At 39.9% G+C, this 17,166-nt stretch overlaps 1 protein-coding gene across 6 annotated transcripts in view; it reads right to left on the reverse strand.

The window, feature by feature from the left end:
• ppp1r37 (protein phosphatase 1, regulatory subunit 37) overlaps positions 1–17,166 on the reverse strand; it is a 48,195-nt gene that overhangs the window by 14,597 nt on the left and 16,432 nt on the right. For all 6 annotated transcript variants that reach the window (XM_034867607.1, XM_034867605.1, XM_034867606.1 and 3 more), the window contains 5 exons: positions 14,861–14,958; positions 7,539–7,584; positions 7,306–7,406; positions 2,837–2,956; positions 8–158 (listed from right to left, as the gene is read on the reverse strand). In XM_034867607.1, coding sequence (XP_034723498.1) covers positions 8–158; positions 2,837–2,956; positions 7,306–7,406; positions 7,539–7,584; positions 14,861–14,958 — 516 coding nt within the window. The remainder of the gene's footprint in view (positions 1–7; positions 159–2,836; positions 2,957–7,305; positions 7,407–7,538; positions 7,585–14,860; positions 14,959–17,166) is intronic.

Raw genomic sequence — 17,166 nt, forward strand, 5'->3', positions numbered from 1 at the left:
ATCTTACCCAGCAACATGAGCGGTCTGCCAGACAGACCAGCGTTCTCCAGGTGGAGGACTGCCAGGCTGCCACTGATCCTGAGCGCTCGTGCTACGAAGGGAGCCGAGTGGTCCAGCAGGGGAGTGTTACGTGCATCGAGATACTGCAGAGAGCTCGTCTGGCAGGGAATCACCAACAGAGATACAATTCATTTTGTATGCAGGGAAAAGAGTGTGTGAAACAATGTCCTTATTGTTGTAATAAAAACAATCTTTGTGTTCTTAAGGGCAATAAAATAACACATTTATAAAGGACAGGGAGTATAGTTAAACAAGGTCAAAATGGCATTTTGAGATGAGGTTGTCCTGTGGACTTTATGAAAGTAGATGACCTGTAACATCTGACTCAAGCTGCTTTCCGACAGGAGGTTTTTTTGCAGTTCTTCCAACATAACGTTCATAGAACCCTTTTTTTTCTTGTGTTCTGACAGGACCAATTTGGTGATTATTAAATTCCTCTGAACGCATTTCCTGTAAATCTTTCAGCTCCTCCTACCCTTATGACCTAGGTCTACATTCATTGGTCATGCCCCCACAGCGCAACATCTGTTGAAGCCATGCCGTCTGTAGAAAAACATTGACTACTTGAATAATTACTTGACTATGTGAATTACTACGAGAATGGACGGAATGCTGAACTCTGAAAAGAGACTGATGCGGAGGATCATATTACGCTAGTGCCTTCGTCTTCTGTGTTTCTCAGTGAAGTACTCCAGCCTAGTCTTTAAACGTTGGCGTCCAAACTCCGTTATGAGGATCCCTGCAAGGCACAACAGGAACATTCCGATGGCCTTCTCCATGCTGTTGTTGTTTTATAGAGATGTTCCGATACTAGCAACGCCTCCGATACTGCCTAAAATGCTGGTATTGGGAAGTACTTGAGTTTATGCACCAATCTGATACCATATAATAAAGCCCTAAAGAAAATCTACATTAAAAGTAGTTTATTTATGTTCTTTTTCCGTGATAACGGACTGTCAAACTGGACGATAAAATAAAGTTTTGGGTTTTTTCTCAAAAAACGGTTTTGGGGAAAGTAGTTAGAACTATTTAGAAGTGGACTGTTCCTGTAACTACTTGGTCAGAAAGAGGGTCAACACACACATAAACACACATTCTGCTTTGCCTAATCCCATACCCACTTGTTAGCTGTGATTACGCATGTAGCTACTACCGTAAAACAATGAGCACCAGCTAAAAGCTTCATCAGACTCCATACATAAAACATTAGCCTCAAATAAACAAATGTGAATGACAAAGTTGATGTGTATGCACATTATTGCACGGATTAAAGGCACTTCAATATTGGTTTTCATCTGCTTTATCCCAGGCTTTACCTCTGGGATTCAAGGACAAACACTTGACAAAGAGTTAGTGTGATAAGATCTTTTGCGCTTTGCTGAAATTAGCTACTGCAACTTTTTATTGACAAGCAACGACACAAACAATCTACAGGCTGGTGTCTCCGGACAGCTTTTTGTTGATCATCAGACAGGCAAGGCTTGTAGAAAACAGTGATCCTATGAGAGACAAGCTTCTCTCACTGTAACTGATAATAAGTAATAAGGTGTAATAATGAAGCAAATATTTTAAAATACCCAAAGAAATAGGCCAAAATATTAATAACAAAGGCTGCAAAGTATTTTGTGATTTGGCAAACCGTGTTGTTCACTGCGGTCCACTGCCAGGACACATCACAGTGAGCTTCAGCCAAGCCAAAAGCATCCATTAACTCCACAATCTAGTAACCTACTACAAAAATGAAACTTTTCATACATTGTTAATCATCTGTTTTTTTTGCATGTATCATCTCACACACTTTATCTTACACCTTAACCTATTATACAGTATAGAACTATACAGAAACAACTGTATGAAATAAGTTTTTGTAGAGTGGCTTCACCCTCTCTATTCCTCTGACATACAATCAACACTTCCTTCAATTTTTTTATACCTATATTGTTAGAGTAGTAATATTTTCATGTGTTTGTCTGCATAAACCATTTGTATTTTTCACAGTTGAGACTGAAGTGCATTTGCAAGGGAGGAAAGGTCCACTACTACACCTGAGTTGTGACAGAAAATAGCAGCGCTGCACTACACAAGTTCAGCCAGACATGAATAACAATGGACAGATCAATCTTTGCCCCTGGGCAAAAAGATAAAACTACAGAAGTAGATGAAAATACAAGTCAGTGGTATTTGAGACCGAACACCCTATTTTTTGGGCAAACATCATGCATAACATTAAATACAGCACTCAGTAAGTAAGTAAGTCTTAAGGCTGAAGAACTTTCTCACATAAGACAAGAAACAGATCAGTGTAGTACACCACACCCTTTTTATTTTGCAAATAATTACTTTTATTGTTCATCCTGACTGCCCTCTAATGGCAATATACCCGTTGCCATTTTCCTGTCTTCTCTATTTACCGTTGCACTTATTTTTCTTAACATTATTACCTATTAGAATATTTTACAGTTGTTTTGAAACGAGGCACATCTTTAAATATTCATTGGACTTGTTGTGACACCAGAGCACTGAAGAAACAAAAACATGACTTATGTGTTATAAATGGCATTTTCATGTATGTGTAATCTTAAATTATGGTTTAGTTTGCAGTAATGTAGTTGATTGTTTAATTTTGTGTAACTATTTTAATGTGTCTTTTACAATCTTGGGAAATTTTTGGAAAGAACTGATCATACTTTACTCTTCGGAGTATTTTGTTGATCTATTAATAAATCCTTTCCTATTACCATCTTGTTCTTTTTCCATGTAGAGGATGATCTCTCACCTTTCTCATCATGTGAGCTGCGGCCTGCCATCCCCGTGTGCCAATGTGCTTGTTGAAGGAGATGTTGAGATGTGTGGCTGACTCATAGTACTCGATCATGTCAAACAGGGCTGATGCACCCTGAGAAGCACAGACAGAGAATAGGCGAGATATATTAACCATTATGATATTTCAGATTTAAGTCCAACCGTTTTAAACAAGTCTCACAGTTGTCACAGTGTCAAAACCCTGAAAGAGATGTTACATGATATAGTCTGGGGCAGTTGTGGTTGCCGTGGTAACAGTCCTTCAGAATAAGTGAAACCGGCTGAGGTGTTTAAGCTGCCTCAGGTGGGGGTAAAGAGACACCTGTCTGGGCTACTGTGGTGTCCACAGTGAAAATTAAAGTAGTGAACATGTGAAAATGAACAGTGTAACAGCTCCTTTCTTCTAGATTCTTCTGGATATAACATTCAATGAAGTTCCTTTTAGAGTTTGGTTGCAACTTACAATTATTATTTCAACTATTGATTCATCAAAATCAGAAAAGAGTTGAAAATGAGGTTATAATTTCTTTGTCAGATCATCAAACCAAAATCCAAAGATATTTACTTTACTGTCACTTATGAAACTGAAAAGCTTTTTAATTCCTCACCTACGCTAGCTTTGTAGTGTTTCATTTCTCCATAAACAACATGAAATCAAGGCAAGGGTTAACTTTTCCTGCTACAGATGTCTTACCGTGGTCAGAAAGCACAGAGGAGACACTTTGCTTCTCTCACTATGACTCTACAGTCGGTACTTGCGCCGAAGCTAATCGCCTTCACTCTCTGACTATCTCTATTTCCTGTAGCGCGCTATTATATAAATATATCCATTAGAAAAGCTTGGAACCACCAAAGGTTTGGCATTTTTGGTTTAAAAAATACAAAAGGTTTTATATATTTGAGTATAAAAATATATATTTTATGTTGAATAAGTAATCGGTTAATTGTTGTTCAGCTATACTCTTGTAGTTATAAATGTAAAGATTAAATGAGAGGATAAATGTGCAAAATCATGGGGAATAAAATCCTGTTTGGTAAAGGAGCAGATACAGTAAAGGACTAAAGTGAAATGTCGGTGATGCAGCCAAAGTACACTCATGTGATCAGAGTATTGCCGTGGCTGCATCTCTTTCATCTATTACTGACACACTGACTGTTTAAAGGTGTTGATGACACTGAGTGGTGAATGTCTGGTTATTCTGCTTTTTTTGGCTCCACCAAGGGTATGTTCAGGATTTGATTTGTCCCTTTGTATGTTTGTCAGCAGGGGCTGTGTCTCAAACTGCCTACTTGCACACTTCAAACACTTAGTTTTAAGTACATAGTGTAGATAACGCGAGAACTCAGTGCACTGAAAGTAGCTGGATGACCCTGGATGAAATCGTCATAAAGTTCAGTGTGGAACAATGGACCCTACTCGCACTAAACAGGCGCCATCTTGACTACAAAGGGGATGGACCAGGGACGTCGGCAATTTTTTCAGAGTTAAAGAAAATGGCGGACGACTCAACCGAGACAGCTGGAGCAGCGACGACACCTCAACAGTATAAATGTAAGTAACAGTGGTAATACAAAACATTTTACTGTTGTCTAATGCATTTCTTACATGTTCCTCACTGACTGAAGCCAACATAATTATTAGGTCGAGATAATTAGTGTAACATTACATGCACTTGTCAATTTCCGGTAAGTGTTTCAACGAAATGGTTCTTTTTGGGACATTACTAACCATCGAAAGTGGTCAGTGCACACTAGCAGTGTTCTGACGGAAGTATTCGAAATGTGCCACAGCCAGGGTTACAGAAAACTAGTGGCCTGATTTTCATGGAACTAAGGGGAAGGGTGTAGCATGGGCCAAGGAAGAACCCATTACATTTTGGAGTGGATCTGAATCACGGGGCAAATATACTTTTTCATTTTCATTCATTTTTGTGAACATTGTGAAATAGGGACTTTTTGCTACATTAATGTGGTGTTAGAATATTTTGAAATGTTAGTTCCGGACTGGGAACATTCACACTTCATTAACATTGTGAAATAGGGCATGCCTTGGCGGAGGTCTGCGCTCTCTAAATTCCCTTCTAGTTTCAACAAGTTCTAAGCATGTTTTAACAGCAAAATGAGCTACAGGGTCTTTAACTTTAATGTGTGGATTCCGTGTCTTTTACTCAGCAACAGCTACTGTAAAAGCAAACTTAACCACCAGAATCAATAGCCAGTGATGAATTTGCTCTTGTGTGCAGCCAATTTCAGGATGTGACTAGCAGAATAAAATGGATGTATGAACGTATGAGTTTATCCAGCACTAAGGCTGATGAGTAACAAAATCAGACAGCCTGCTGCCTAGCATCTCATAACCTTTTATCCTTAGTGTGTGTGTTTACTGGGAAACATTACCAAGTATATACAAGTGTGTTTATATACAGGGTGGGGAAAGATGAGTCACATCCAGCCCAAAAATAGCCAGCCTGTTAAAGCTCCCCATTGCTGCTCCTCCGAACGTTTCCTAAAACATCTATTTAAAACTATTCATTCTCTTTTCAATTTGCCATATCATTCCCAACAAGAGGCCCCTACTGTGGCCCTGCCAAATCAAGCCATCTACTGTATTTATTTATCACTTCCATCTTCTCACTTCCCCATTTGATTCCTTTTCCATCCCACCTTCCTCTTTGCTCCCAACTTCCTTTTCTCCTTTCAACACATGGTTTTCTCCATTCAGCGTATCATTTCATCTAAACCCAAGGCGGGACACTAGTCTTAGACTGAGACACTGCTCTCTGGTAAGTCAGTCACTGACTCATTCAACCACTTTAGACTTCTGGGGCAGCGCTCCATGTTGGGTGAAAAAAATGCTTATGTCACGCTGCATTTGTTTGTATTACTTGAAGCTCTGGTGTTTTCATGTGTGTAAGCTGTGTGTGTATTTTCTAAAATGAAGATCTGTTAAAAAAGTGTTCTATGTATAAAAAATAAAAATAACTAAAACAATACTATGAAACCAAATCAGAGTTGTAATTGTTGCGATTTGCTGCAGGTGAAGTAAAATTACACAATAAAATGTTCCTGCATACAACTGGGTAAAATTAAGCGTTCCATTTGTGAGTTCTCGTGGACTGGTGGCACATTTTGCTATGTCATTTTGTGAGGCTGGACCTACGCACAGGGAGACAACTCCTGGTAAACAACTTGATCTGTCTCTAGATACATCATCTTGATAATGACATCCAAATCATGGGTCTTTGCTTTACACCTGATATTTAAAAGTGTTCTCGTTATCTTTAAGTTGTTGGGTGAATTATATTAGTTTAGCACATCGGAGGAACCCCCTCTACACAAATAGGGCTGGGGACACTTATTTAATCCCTCATATTATATAATACTGATCTCCATCAAGACACTGTTTATGTCACTGTTACCACCTGATAATTAATAATTCAAAGCGGTTTGTAGCATGATCTAAAAAAGGTACCATGTGTAGTTTTTAGGTTATGTTTTAAGTTAACTGTTTTCTACTAAACTAGACTGTGTATCTTTGAGGTCTAACAAATATGCCGAAAGCATTTCCTACAACATATAACAATTGCAGAGCAGATCTTTGAAATAATTGGAAACCTGTATTGTTGACATCCATGCTTACTTGTTAGCAGTATTCTTGTTCCCTGGCTTTGTTGATGATTTTCTAGGTGTGTTTTGACAAAAAACAGTGGAATAGTATAAAACCATCTACGGCGTGTATCCTGGGTGTCCTTGTGTGCATCCATATGATACGAAAAAAATTGGGATCTTGAAGACATTGCTCATAGCACTAATAGTGATCAAAAACTTCACAGGATACCTTTATTTCATCTTCACTTTCATGGAAATTAAATCACACTGCACATTTATATGAATCAGCATATGTCTCTAAAGACAGGACTATACCATCTACAAGTGTCCTGAAATACAGCAGGGGAGTTCGGCCTAAATCAATTCTGCGGTTGGGTGAAAGTCCTGACATGGCTTTGCCAGACATGAATAAAATAATGAGCAGTAATTAAAGTGACCCTTGGTACACTAAAGAACCATATCCAATGTGACTCAAGCAGAGCTTGTGTCTGTGAATGTAGTATATTTGGAGTTCTTTGTGAAAGGAAGTGGTCAAGACCTGTGTCCCTCTGCTCCACACTGCAGCACAGTCGCTGTGCATGTCTACAGCCCAAACATCACTAATGGTGTTTACACAAGTGGACAGCCGGAGTAATCAGAAAACCCATGACAAACTCCAAATCCTCCCAGTACAGTGAGAGTGAAAAAGAGGATCAGTGTGATTTGATGGCAGAAAGAAACGGTGAAAGAGAGACAGGCATAAATGACGGATGAAAGATGGAAGTATGCTAGTTGCATGAGAGAAATGAAGGATGGGATTGAGACAGACAGATTTTAAAGACAGGATCTTCTTACATCTTCGTCCAGGTTGGTCTGCTCCAGGTCTATCACTTTAAATTGGACCCTCTTCAAAATCTCTTCCAGAGACTCACATGCTTTGTAGTCCAGCTTCTCACCTAAAGACACGTTGATAAGGTTGATAACATTTGTAAAAAACGAATCTCCCAATGTAAAAAAGTATTGTTATCTGTTGATTCCCACAAGTTGAATTTATAGTATGACTTTAAGGCTGTTATTTTGGTGCTTACCTTTTAGATCTAAGCATTCGTTTCGCTGAGTCAGGTCTTTCAGTTCCTACAGGAACAAAAAGAAGCAGTGTCAGTAGATGTTGAATTTGTATATTACCCTATGGAAGCCAACTTTGCTTTTCACATGTTGAAGCTTTCACATCACACAGGAGGCAATACAATACATTGGTACTGGAGATAAAATACAGATCATGTGCAAACTAAGACACGTTTGCTTTTCAGAAAAGCACCTGCAGGACACGTTTGATCATCTCACCTCTGTGTGTGTCACTGTATTTTGAGTTCTGGTACTATAGGCACTTGCAGCAAGCTAAGCCATGACTAACTGTGATCATTCAAGACTTGCTGGCATGGTTTTCCACAGGACAGCATAGAAAGGTAAAAGATGTTTCCCTTGATGACCACACAATACATTGCATTTCCTAAAGCAGCAGGGAATGTTTGGTGTACATCAGCAGTAACTCAAAGGTCCCAAGGCATTAAAATGTCACTTTATGAGATTTTTTAATATTAATTTGAGTTCCCCCAGCCTGCCTATGGTCCCCCAGTGGCTAGAAATGGCAATTGGTGTTAACCGAGCCCTGGGTATCCTGCTCTGCCTTTGAGAAAATTAAAGCTCAGATGGGCCAATCTGGAATCTTGCCCCTTATGAGGTCATAACGGACAAGATTACCTCCCATTTATCTGCTTTGCCCGCCCAGAGAATTTGGCCCACCCATGAAAGAGGGATATCATGGCTTTCAAACGAGCAAAGTGTCAGTTGGTTAAAGCTAAAAAAGTACTTAAAGCCAAACACAGCATAAGTTTTAAAAACGTTCCTTCTTTTTTTTTTTGTTGACAGAAGTAGCAACAACACCTGTTCACGATTCGGTTGGCTCAGCAACGTTAAAGCAAGTCAACCCTGTCTGATGAAAATGTGGCTCAACTCGACAGTTTTATGTTCCATTTGTAAACTGTCTGTCTCTGTGTACAATTTGACCATGTCATTTATCCTGTGATGTAGTCCCGACAACGGAGTATTGCAGATCAAGAGGATGGAAAGATATTTAACCTCTTGCCCTGATAAAACACCCAACCACCCATACAAACACAAAAACAGAGTGCCGCCCTCGAAACTATTTACCGGCAAATCCCTCTCTCTAGTCGACTGACTGCCCAGCCCATTCAGCATGAACTCAATAACCTCTGCCCTCGTCCCACACTACCACTTATCTGTGTGTCTGAACATACTGATGATGGTTTAGTTGTACAGAGGGTCATGGCCTTGTGCATGACTCAACGGGTCGCAAAGACATCAGGTTATGGGACAAATACCTGATCAAAAAAATTGTATTGTCATAATACAATCAGCAAGAAAAACGGACACAAAACACACTATTGTAGAAGATAATTCTGCGGTGAGGCTTATTTGTAAAACCATGAATGAAAAATGTTGTACTGTAAAAAATATATTTTCTCAGTACATTCTGTGAAATACTGTTTGATTAAAAAACTCTAGATGTTCTTTATTAACCAGATGGTGTTGACTATGTACACACAACCAGGCACACATTTTGGGCAATTAAACAGCAAGACCATCTTCTCTCACAATTTAAACGGCACCGGTCAGCGAGAAATACTTTATCAGTCTAAATACCTTCTTGACAGAGCGGCTAGAACCCAAAATAGTGCATGACGCATAGTGTGCCTCAGCATGAGTGGTGGTATGAGAGTGTGTGTGCTGTGGGTGGACTACATCGAACTAATTGTTCTCTTTCTTTATTAATTACATTCTGTAGTTACCTTTGCTAAACTGTGCCTCTGTTACATATTTGCACTGTTTTCATTAGTGCATTTTATTTAAGGGACCTTCTACAAGCCTATTTATTTCGGTCAATAAAGAAATCTGGTGGTCAAATAGAAAAAGACAGGTAGGAATGCAGGAGAAAACCTTGTGACCTTATAGCTAAGTCCAAATCCACGGGCTGGATCTTCCATGAAAAAGCGTCCTTCAGAGGACGTGTTGACCAGAATGAGCCTGAACTGAAAACAAGTTTGAAAAATAAAAATGAAATAATAAAACAAGAGACCATCCATCCATCCATCTTTGTCCAATTATCTGGGGAACAAGTGACCTGAAGATCAGAAACTCTGGAAAAAAAAAATAGACCCATTCTGTAAGAACCACTGGTTAGCCTGGCTTTGCCTGGAGGTACAATATCAATCTACCAGCACCTCTTCTGTCTTTGGACAGTATTTGCGCTAAGCTAAGCTTATCAAAAGGTCCAGCCACTGATCTATAATGCAGCTGGCATGACCTTTAAACTGCACCCCAAATGACAATAACGTGTCTGTGCTTTAACGGCATTGTAGAAGTAGGTGTGTCTCAGTGTGAGACATTGCATAACAGAGAAACCCACTTGTCTCTGAGGGAATTGCTGCAGCAGAAATGTGACAGAAGGCTACCAAGTATCTAGGTCTCAAGACTCTGTTGGAAGTTGCTGCGGAGCAGGCATTCAACATGCAGCTTCTAAATGGTGACCCTTATAAACACACAGAGATACAACTTTCACAGAAACGTACATAACCTGTAGGGCTCCTGGCAAGCTGCCACGCGTGCAGTTGGACTTAATAAAGAAAGCATTTAGAGTGAAAGAGGGAAAATACTCTAAAAAGGTTGACTCTCCTGCAAACTGCCTTCTCATTGGTCAGCCATTAGGTCTGACTGGCTTGTTTATGTGCCTGGTTACTGCAAGGATGACTAAGCAGAAATGGGAGGGGGCGGTAGTGGACCAAAAGACTACATTGGCAGGGAGGGATGGAGAGAAGCCAGACATGAGCAAACAAGCAATCGCAAAAAAGCAGAATATGTTAGAAGAAAAAAGAGAACACCTCTGTGATGACCACCCCAGGTCCGGTAAGTCCCAGTGGAAATGTACCCAGACTTAAGGACTAAATGAAACTCATAGCTGCAGCTTAGCACGTTGATGTGCATTTCCACAAGTTGCTGAGATGTTAACCCAACTTCTTTCTCTCAGCTGACAAGAGGCCTGTACTACGAATCAAGATCAATGCCCTGGATTTATTTCAGCGGATATTTACTGTATAACCGCGGCCCTGCATAAGATGTGTCATGACAGTGGTTATCAATTAGTTTAATCAACCCAAGGTTTCATAATCCAGTGGCGCGCGTGGGTTTACATAAAAGAAATGGTGTTTGCGCAGCATGACCAATCGCAAACATCTACCAAAGCCGCATATTTTACATAAGAAGAGCACAGTATAATTCTACATGAATATGAAAAACACAAGCACGGTTTAACAGGCAGAATGCAATACAGTCGCTGCAGGCAAAAAAGCCGACGCTGTAAATACATGAATCACAACGCTTATGAATAGCACATCCCATCAGTCAGGCACACAATATTTGACCATAATTACACTTGTTCTTTCCATAAATGTTGCATTATTCAAGTTGCAACCCTGGCAGTGGCAAGCGTTCGTGAGAGCAAATACATTTTTTTAAATAAAAAACCAATAAAAAACAATGTGAGCATTGGCAACATACGGCTCAAGAAGCCAAAAAATAGCCTATAGTTAATCCTCTCTGCCAAAAGTCTACATTTTTCATAAAAATACCAATCAGAGAATGTTAACCAGGTTGTCGGTCTCTAATTATTTTTGACTTTTATAAGAACACCTCTCTCTCTCTGCGCACTGAACTCCACTGGATCTTCTAAGTACTGTGACACCTTTATCAATCGATTATTGATTGGTCAGTACACGGTGCTTTTCCACCAGTTGATCTCTAATCTCCAACATAACCTGTAACGGTAACAAGTGATCTACCGTTGTAATACACAAAAGCCTGCAGTGACCGACAGAACAAACTGGAGTAAGTGCTAATCTATCCCTGCTGCAAAGGCTAGGGCTGCCAACTCCTCTGTTTGACTAGAGGAGAATCGGTTTGGTGACAGGATGTTCTCACACAAATACATGCAGAGAGAAAGGCACATACCAGTTTGCATTTACACGTTGTTGTTGTTTTTTTCATAAAAGAATCAGTTATATCAGATTAATATTAAAATTCCCAGTAATGGCTGGGGAATGTATTTACAAAGAGAGATCCATGTCTTAATTACACAGAGGTTCTTATTTTAACAGACCATTATTCTTTTGATACACTCACATGAAACAGTGTACCTAGGAGTGTTACCACCACAGGCTGTGGAATTATTGCCTGTCTATGCTCAAAGATGACAATTACATGGTCACTATCATTGTCCAGAGGTAGAACAAACGCAGCTCATCTCCCTCTAGACACAAAGAAGCTAGGCAGAAATCTGCTCATGTTGCTTCATGAAAACTCTGCAGAATGCCTCTTTTTGGTACCATCATGGTATCAGGTTACCAGCATCATTAAAACGGGGTGATAAGTAGACAGCAATTTAAGGTACATCTGCTTGAGAAGGAGATAAAATAAATGTTTTTTTTGGTTTCTCTGGCCAATCATTTTTTTTCTCTCCGCTGTGCTCAAGTTTTATATTGGGTAGAAAAAGCCCTAACCCTATCACTATACAGATCAACCACATCCACCAATTCCCCATACAAATGTTAAACTTAAGTGAAAAAGCACTTTTCAAAACAAAGTTACAAAGTGCTTCACATGGTTGAAACAGAATTAAGAAATGTCCTCAAAATAAAAATCAAGCAATTTAAGTAATAAAAATGACAGAAAATAAAACGTTGAAGGCCTTTTTGAAAAAATAAAAAAATAAGCTGCAAATTGATATTTAGAATGTTACTGAGGGGCCTTGATGCCAAAAGCCCGAACACATTTAAGACATTTTATGGTTCTGCAGAGGCTCCACGAGGGGCTTTCACCGGAGCCTAAGTAAGTGGTCTGATGTTTATACTTGTGCACTGTTGTGGGCGTCAAACCGGCATGTGTATACGTGTGTGTGTGTCTGTGTGTATGTGTATGTGTGTGTGTGTGTGTGTGTGTGTGTGTGTGTGTGGTCAAGCGAGTGAGAAGTGAAAGAGAGACGGCGATTAGCTTTGGAGCACATGCCGACTCTAGAGTCATAGTGAGAGTAACAAAGTGGAACTAAATTGGAACTAAATTTTGTTCAACCAACAACTTTTTGAGTGGATCTACCAGAAAATGATTCCAGCCTTCTTGTCCAACTCCTGGCTGCACAGCACAGCGCAGTGGACTAGTTTCTATTATTATATAAAGCCTTGTGGTAAACATAAGTGGCGTATAAGTAACATTACTTAGCGGTCCCGCACTGTTGTTATGGCTTCTGCATCAAGGGCGGCAATGATCAAAAAACTCATGATATGAGTAGCACCCAATTGTGTTTTTAGCTCCGCCAGTACTAGATAAGTACTTCCTCTGGAAGTATTTAGAATTTTGAGTGAATTATACTGACAACGTTCACCTTGTCGACAAAAAAGCCACAGTTTGCAAGCTCTGCCATTGCACATTAGCCTAGCAGCTAGCGGATATTCCTTCCGCTTATAGCTTTATCCCAACAAAACCGCACGGTTGAATTTCAGCATGCATGCACCTTTTGCAGCCTAAACAGAGCAGCTTATAATGGTTATATCAGAGAGACCAACAAGTTAGCGGACTGCCGTTCACCAAGTCACCCTCTTTCCTATCTGGCTGCTCAGGCTGCAACCGTTGTTTTCAACCATAACTAACCAGTGCCTAATCGTAGTGCCATCTAGGCAGTGCTGCATGGAAGACAGCGTTGGGGGATCAAACACAGAACTTCCTGTGGTGCGAAGCGTCTTACTTTATTGACAAATTGTCTTGTTTCCAGTTGACTGAAGATATGTTATTGTTTCAGTATGTGTCAATCTGCCAATGTTGTCTGGTACATTGCGAACAAGGGTCAGACATTATTACATACAAGTCTAGTAAAAAAAAAAATGGATTAAGTACAAATCGAGAATCAAATCAAATTGTGACCCTAGAATGAAAAATGTAATTGAATCAAGGATTTGGGGAATCTTGACACCCGTATTAGAAACACAAGGGATATTGGTGTTGCTTCAAATGTTTTGAACAGGAAAGAACAGGCCAGGTTATATGGTTGAGCTTTTATTTTTAGTTTCATTGTCTATAGACAAACAGCTAGAATTACCTAAAGATAAACTTCAAGTTTAGTGTTGATAAAAAAAAAAATGTTTTCATCAAATCCCTACACTTACTGTTCAGACCTGTTCCTATGATTGCTGCAATGTGATAAGGCCAAATAGAGATACCAAATGTTAAGGCTACAACTTACAATCATGATTATCGATTGATTTGCAGTTTATTTTCTTGATTTCTTGTTTAAAGCTTTAGGGCAATTTTTTTTACAGGGATAAAGCAGGAGCTCAGCAGGCTGGGGTTGTGATGGCTTTCCATTCTGCCAATGGATTTAAGAGGAGATTATGACGTTTCACTAGAGGGGGCAAATAACATAAGTAGGAACTACCCTTTTCATTCACCACCTTTTCTGGCATGGTCTTCAGCATCTCAGCACTTCCTCATTGAGTGAAAGGAAAATGTTTCTTTACCAACAACAACGAATCAAGTTACAAAACAGCCAAACAAAGGACAAATATCTAGAGAGAGTACACTCAGTTGCCAGTTTAATAAGTACACCTTGCTTACACTAATGTAGCTTAAAGCTCTTATGACATGCTGCTTTTTGGATGCTTTTATACAGGCCTTAGAGTTCCCCTAATACTGTATCTGAAGTCTTTATCACGAACATCAGCCTTGCGCAGAATCACAGCCACTAGAGCTAGTCCCACAATGAGCTTTCCTTAGGATGTGCCCTTTCTGTGTCTGTAGCTTAAATGCTATTGAGGAGAGAGGTGGGGCAAGGTGGAGGCTGGGGGTGTGGCCTTGACCAACTGCCGTGCTTTGCTTATTTTCAAGCCATGGTGTCTCTCTCTTTCTCATGGGCTGGCCAAATTCTCTGGGTGGGCTAAGCAGAGAAAGGGAAAGTAACCTTGCCCCTTATGACCTCATAAGATGCAAGATTCCAGATTGGCCCGTCTGAGCTTTCATTTTCTCAAAAGCAGAGCAGGATACCCAGAGCTTGGTTTACACCTATCAGCATTTCTAGCCACTGGGGGACCATAGGCAGGCTGGGGCAACGCATTTTAATGTTGTATTGAAATGTTCATTCCATGGGATCTTTAATGTAACTGAACTACAACAAGACCTACCCGTATAAAGGTTATAATGTTTAGTTTGTGCTAAAAAGGTTTTAGAGTGTGTCTGTGTGGTTGCGCTGATATGCCCATTCACCTGTAATTAGTGTTACGTTGAACCTCACCTGTATCTGTTTGAGCACTTTGGGTATGGGTTTACAGTTGACTTTCTGACAAGCTTGTTTGTAGGAAGAGATGATCTCCTCCACCGTCACATTCTGAGCTGCAAAACACAAACAAAATAAAGGTTATGTTTGCGTTTACTGCGTTGTTTGTTTATCTCTCATGCACACATGACATATAACATGACATTGACATATCAATAGGTTAACTGACGCTTATTAATTTTGTGTGCTCTGCAATCTACACACTTCTGACAACTGTGCAAACAATACAACAAATTGCAATCTGGATTTGCCCTGATAACATATCCAACATGACTAAAGGAAATTATCAACATAATGAAGTCTAGAAGTGGAACACACTTGTAAATGGTCTTCTTTAAAAGGCTGTTTTTGTGTTTGCCTTGGAGAGCACTCTCTTAATACAGAGTAATCAGAATTCCCCCCCCCCCCATCCCCTTTAAGGGCTCCCTTACTTAAGTCAACAAAAAGGAGGTATTGTTCTTGGTGTACAGCGTGTGGGTCAGCCGCTGCTGCCTTCCCAGACTGTAGTAGAGGCCAATTCCAGTCAGATGACTGAGCAACATTCAGACCCACTGTTCTGGCTGAGAGACTCTGCTGAGAGATAAAGTCAGGCTCTCTGGGAATGAAAGAAAGTAAAATAATCTAACCAATCTAAGAAAAAATAATGAAAACATGGTCCATGTATGCACAAATTCAGAAAGACATTAAAAATGTCTTGGACTGTGCAACTTTATGAATACATTCAGAGTAAGCATTGCAGGCTGATAAACAGAAACTGTTCCAGTACTAACAGTACTGTACACATTGGGCTAGCATGTGTGAATTTGACCTTTTGCTGCAGTCAGCATTTTGATTTCTCTCGCCAAGGTGACAACTTGTCCGTTTTACTTTTCAGTTGCCTCCATCTCTCCCCTTTGTCTTCCACAGTGTACCCCGTTAGTTAAAATTCATCAACCACTTATCTGTCCAAGGTAGTGACACAACAGACGGGATGAACCAGCATTACTAACCTATTCTAAAAACAACAAAAAAATTGTTGTTCTATACAAATAGATTCAGAATGTAGATTTGGATAAATGAATCTGTAACGTTTGTACAAGCATAACATAACCTGCTGGTGGGACAAATAGGCAAGTCAAAAACCTGCATGCGTGCATGTCTGACCAACTGTGTTATTCACCGTCTCAATGAAACGGAACAAACGTCAGGCCGTGGCTGAAAGTACTACAAGAGACAATGCTGCGGTGAGTCTGAAATAAGGGTGCGCGTGTGACACTTACTTAAAGGGTTAATTAGTGTCACATAACACAAGGAAAATTTGAGACCCAGACCAAACAGCCACTCAAATGGGTTCCAAAAAGGTGCTGAAGGAGCTTCTGAAGGAGCTGCTCAGGAACCTCAAAGTGTAGTGCACCCCCTGCACCCTCAGACTCAACAACACTTGCACTACTTGATAGTGTTTTAGTTTCGGTTCCTGTTTTTCATTTACTCCACACACCCTGTATATCTTTATTATCTGTATTTATATTTTTTCCATTACAAGTACTTACTTTTTCAATAATATTTATGATCACAGGTAAATATAATTTATATTATAGTTACCTATTTGCTATATTATTGTAATTACATATTCAATTTAATTTTAACGTCACTCACTTAAACTGCAATATTGTTTTATGTACTATATCAACCGCACTTTACAATACCTTTATATGACGACACTTTACATTCAGCCATATCTTCTGCTCATTGTCTGTTGTTTGCTCGCCTGTTGTGTGTTTGTTTGTTTTGCTCGTTTTTGCTTTTATCTAAAACCAGTAAGTGTTTTGGGTTAGGTTTAGGGTAAAAAGCAACGCCTAGGATGGGCGCTGCGAAGGGCACAAGGGGATGGTTAGGGTTCATCCCGGAAGAGAACACCTCTCCAAAGTGTCAGACCCCATCGAATGTGAGCATTTGCCCATTCAAGTCGGTTACGATAACGAACTGCGGGTAGAAAGGCGCGGGGGGAGAGAGAGAGAGAGAGAGAGAGAGAGAGAGAGAGAGAGTGAGAGACACTGACTCGTTTTTAGACCTCCCTTGTATTGGGCAGAACATTTTAGAGTGGCCTTATATTGTGGTCAGTCTAAGGCACACCTGTGCAACAATCAAGCTGTCTAATCAGAATCTTGATTTGGCAGAACAGTGGATGGAGGTGGATGGATTATCTTGGCAAAGGAGAAGTGCTCACTAACACAGATTTAAACAGATTTGCGAACAATATTCTAGAGAAATAAGCCTCTTGTGTA

The sequence above is a fragment of the Etheostoma cragini genome, chromosome 3, assembly GCF_013103735.1.
Source record: "Etheostoma cragini isolate CJK2018 chromosome 3, CSU_Ecrag_1.0, whole genome shotgun sequence".
NCBI classification, from domain to species: Eukaryota; Metazoa; Chordata; class Actinopteri; order Perciformes; family Percidae; genus Etheostoma; species Etheostoma cragini.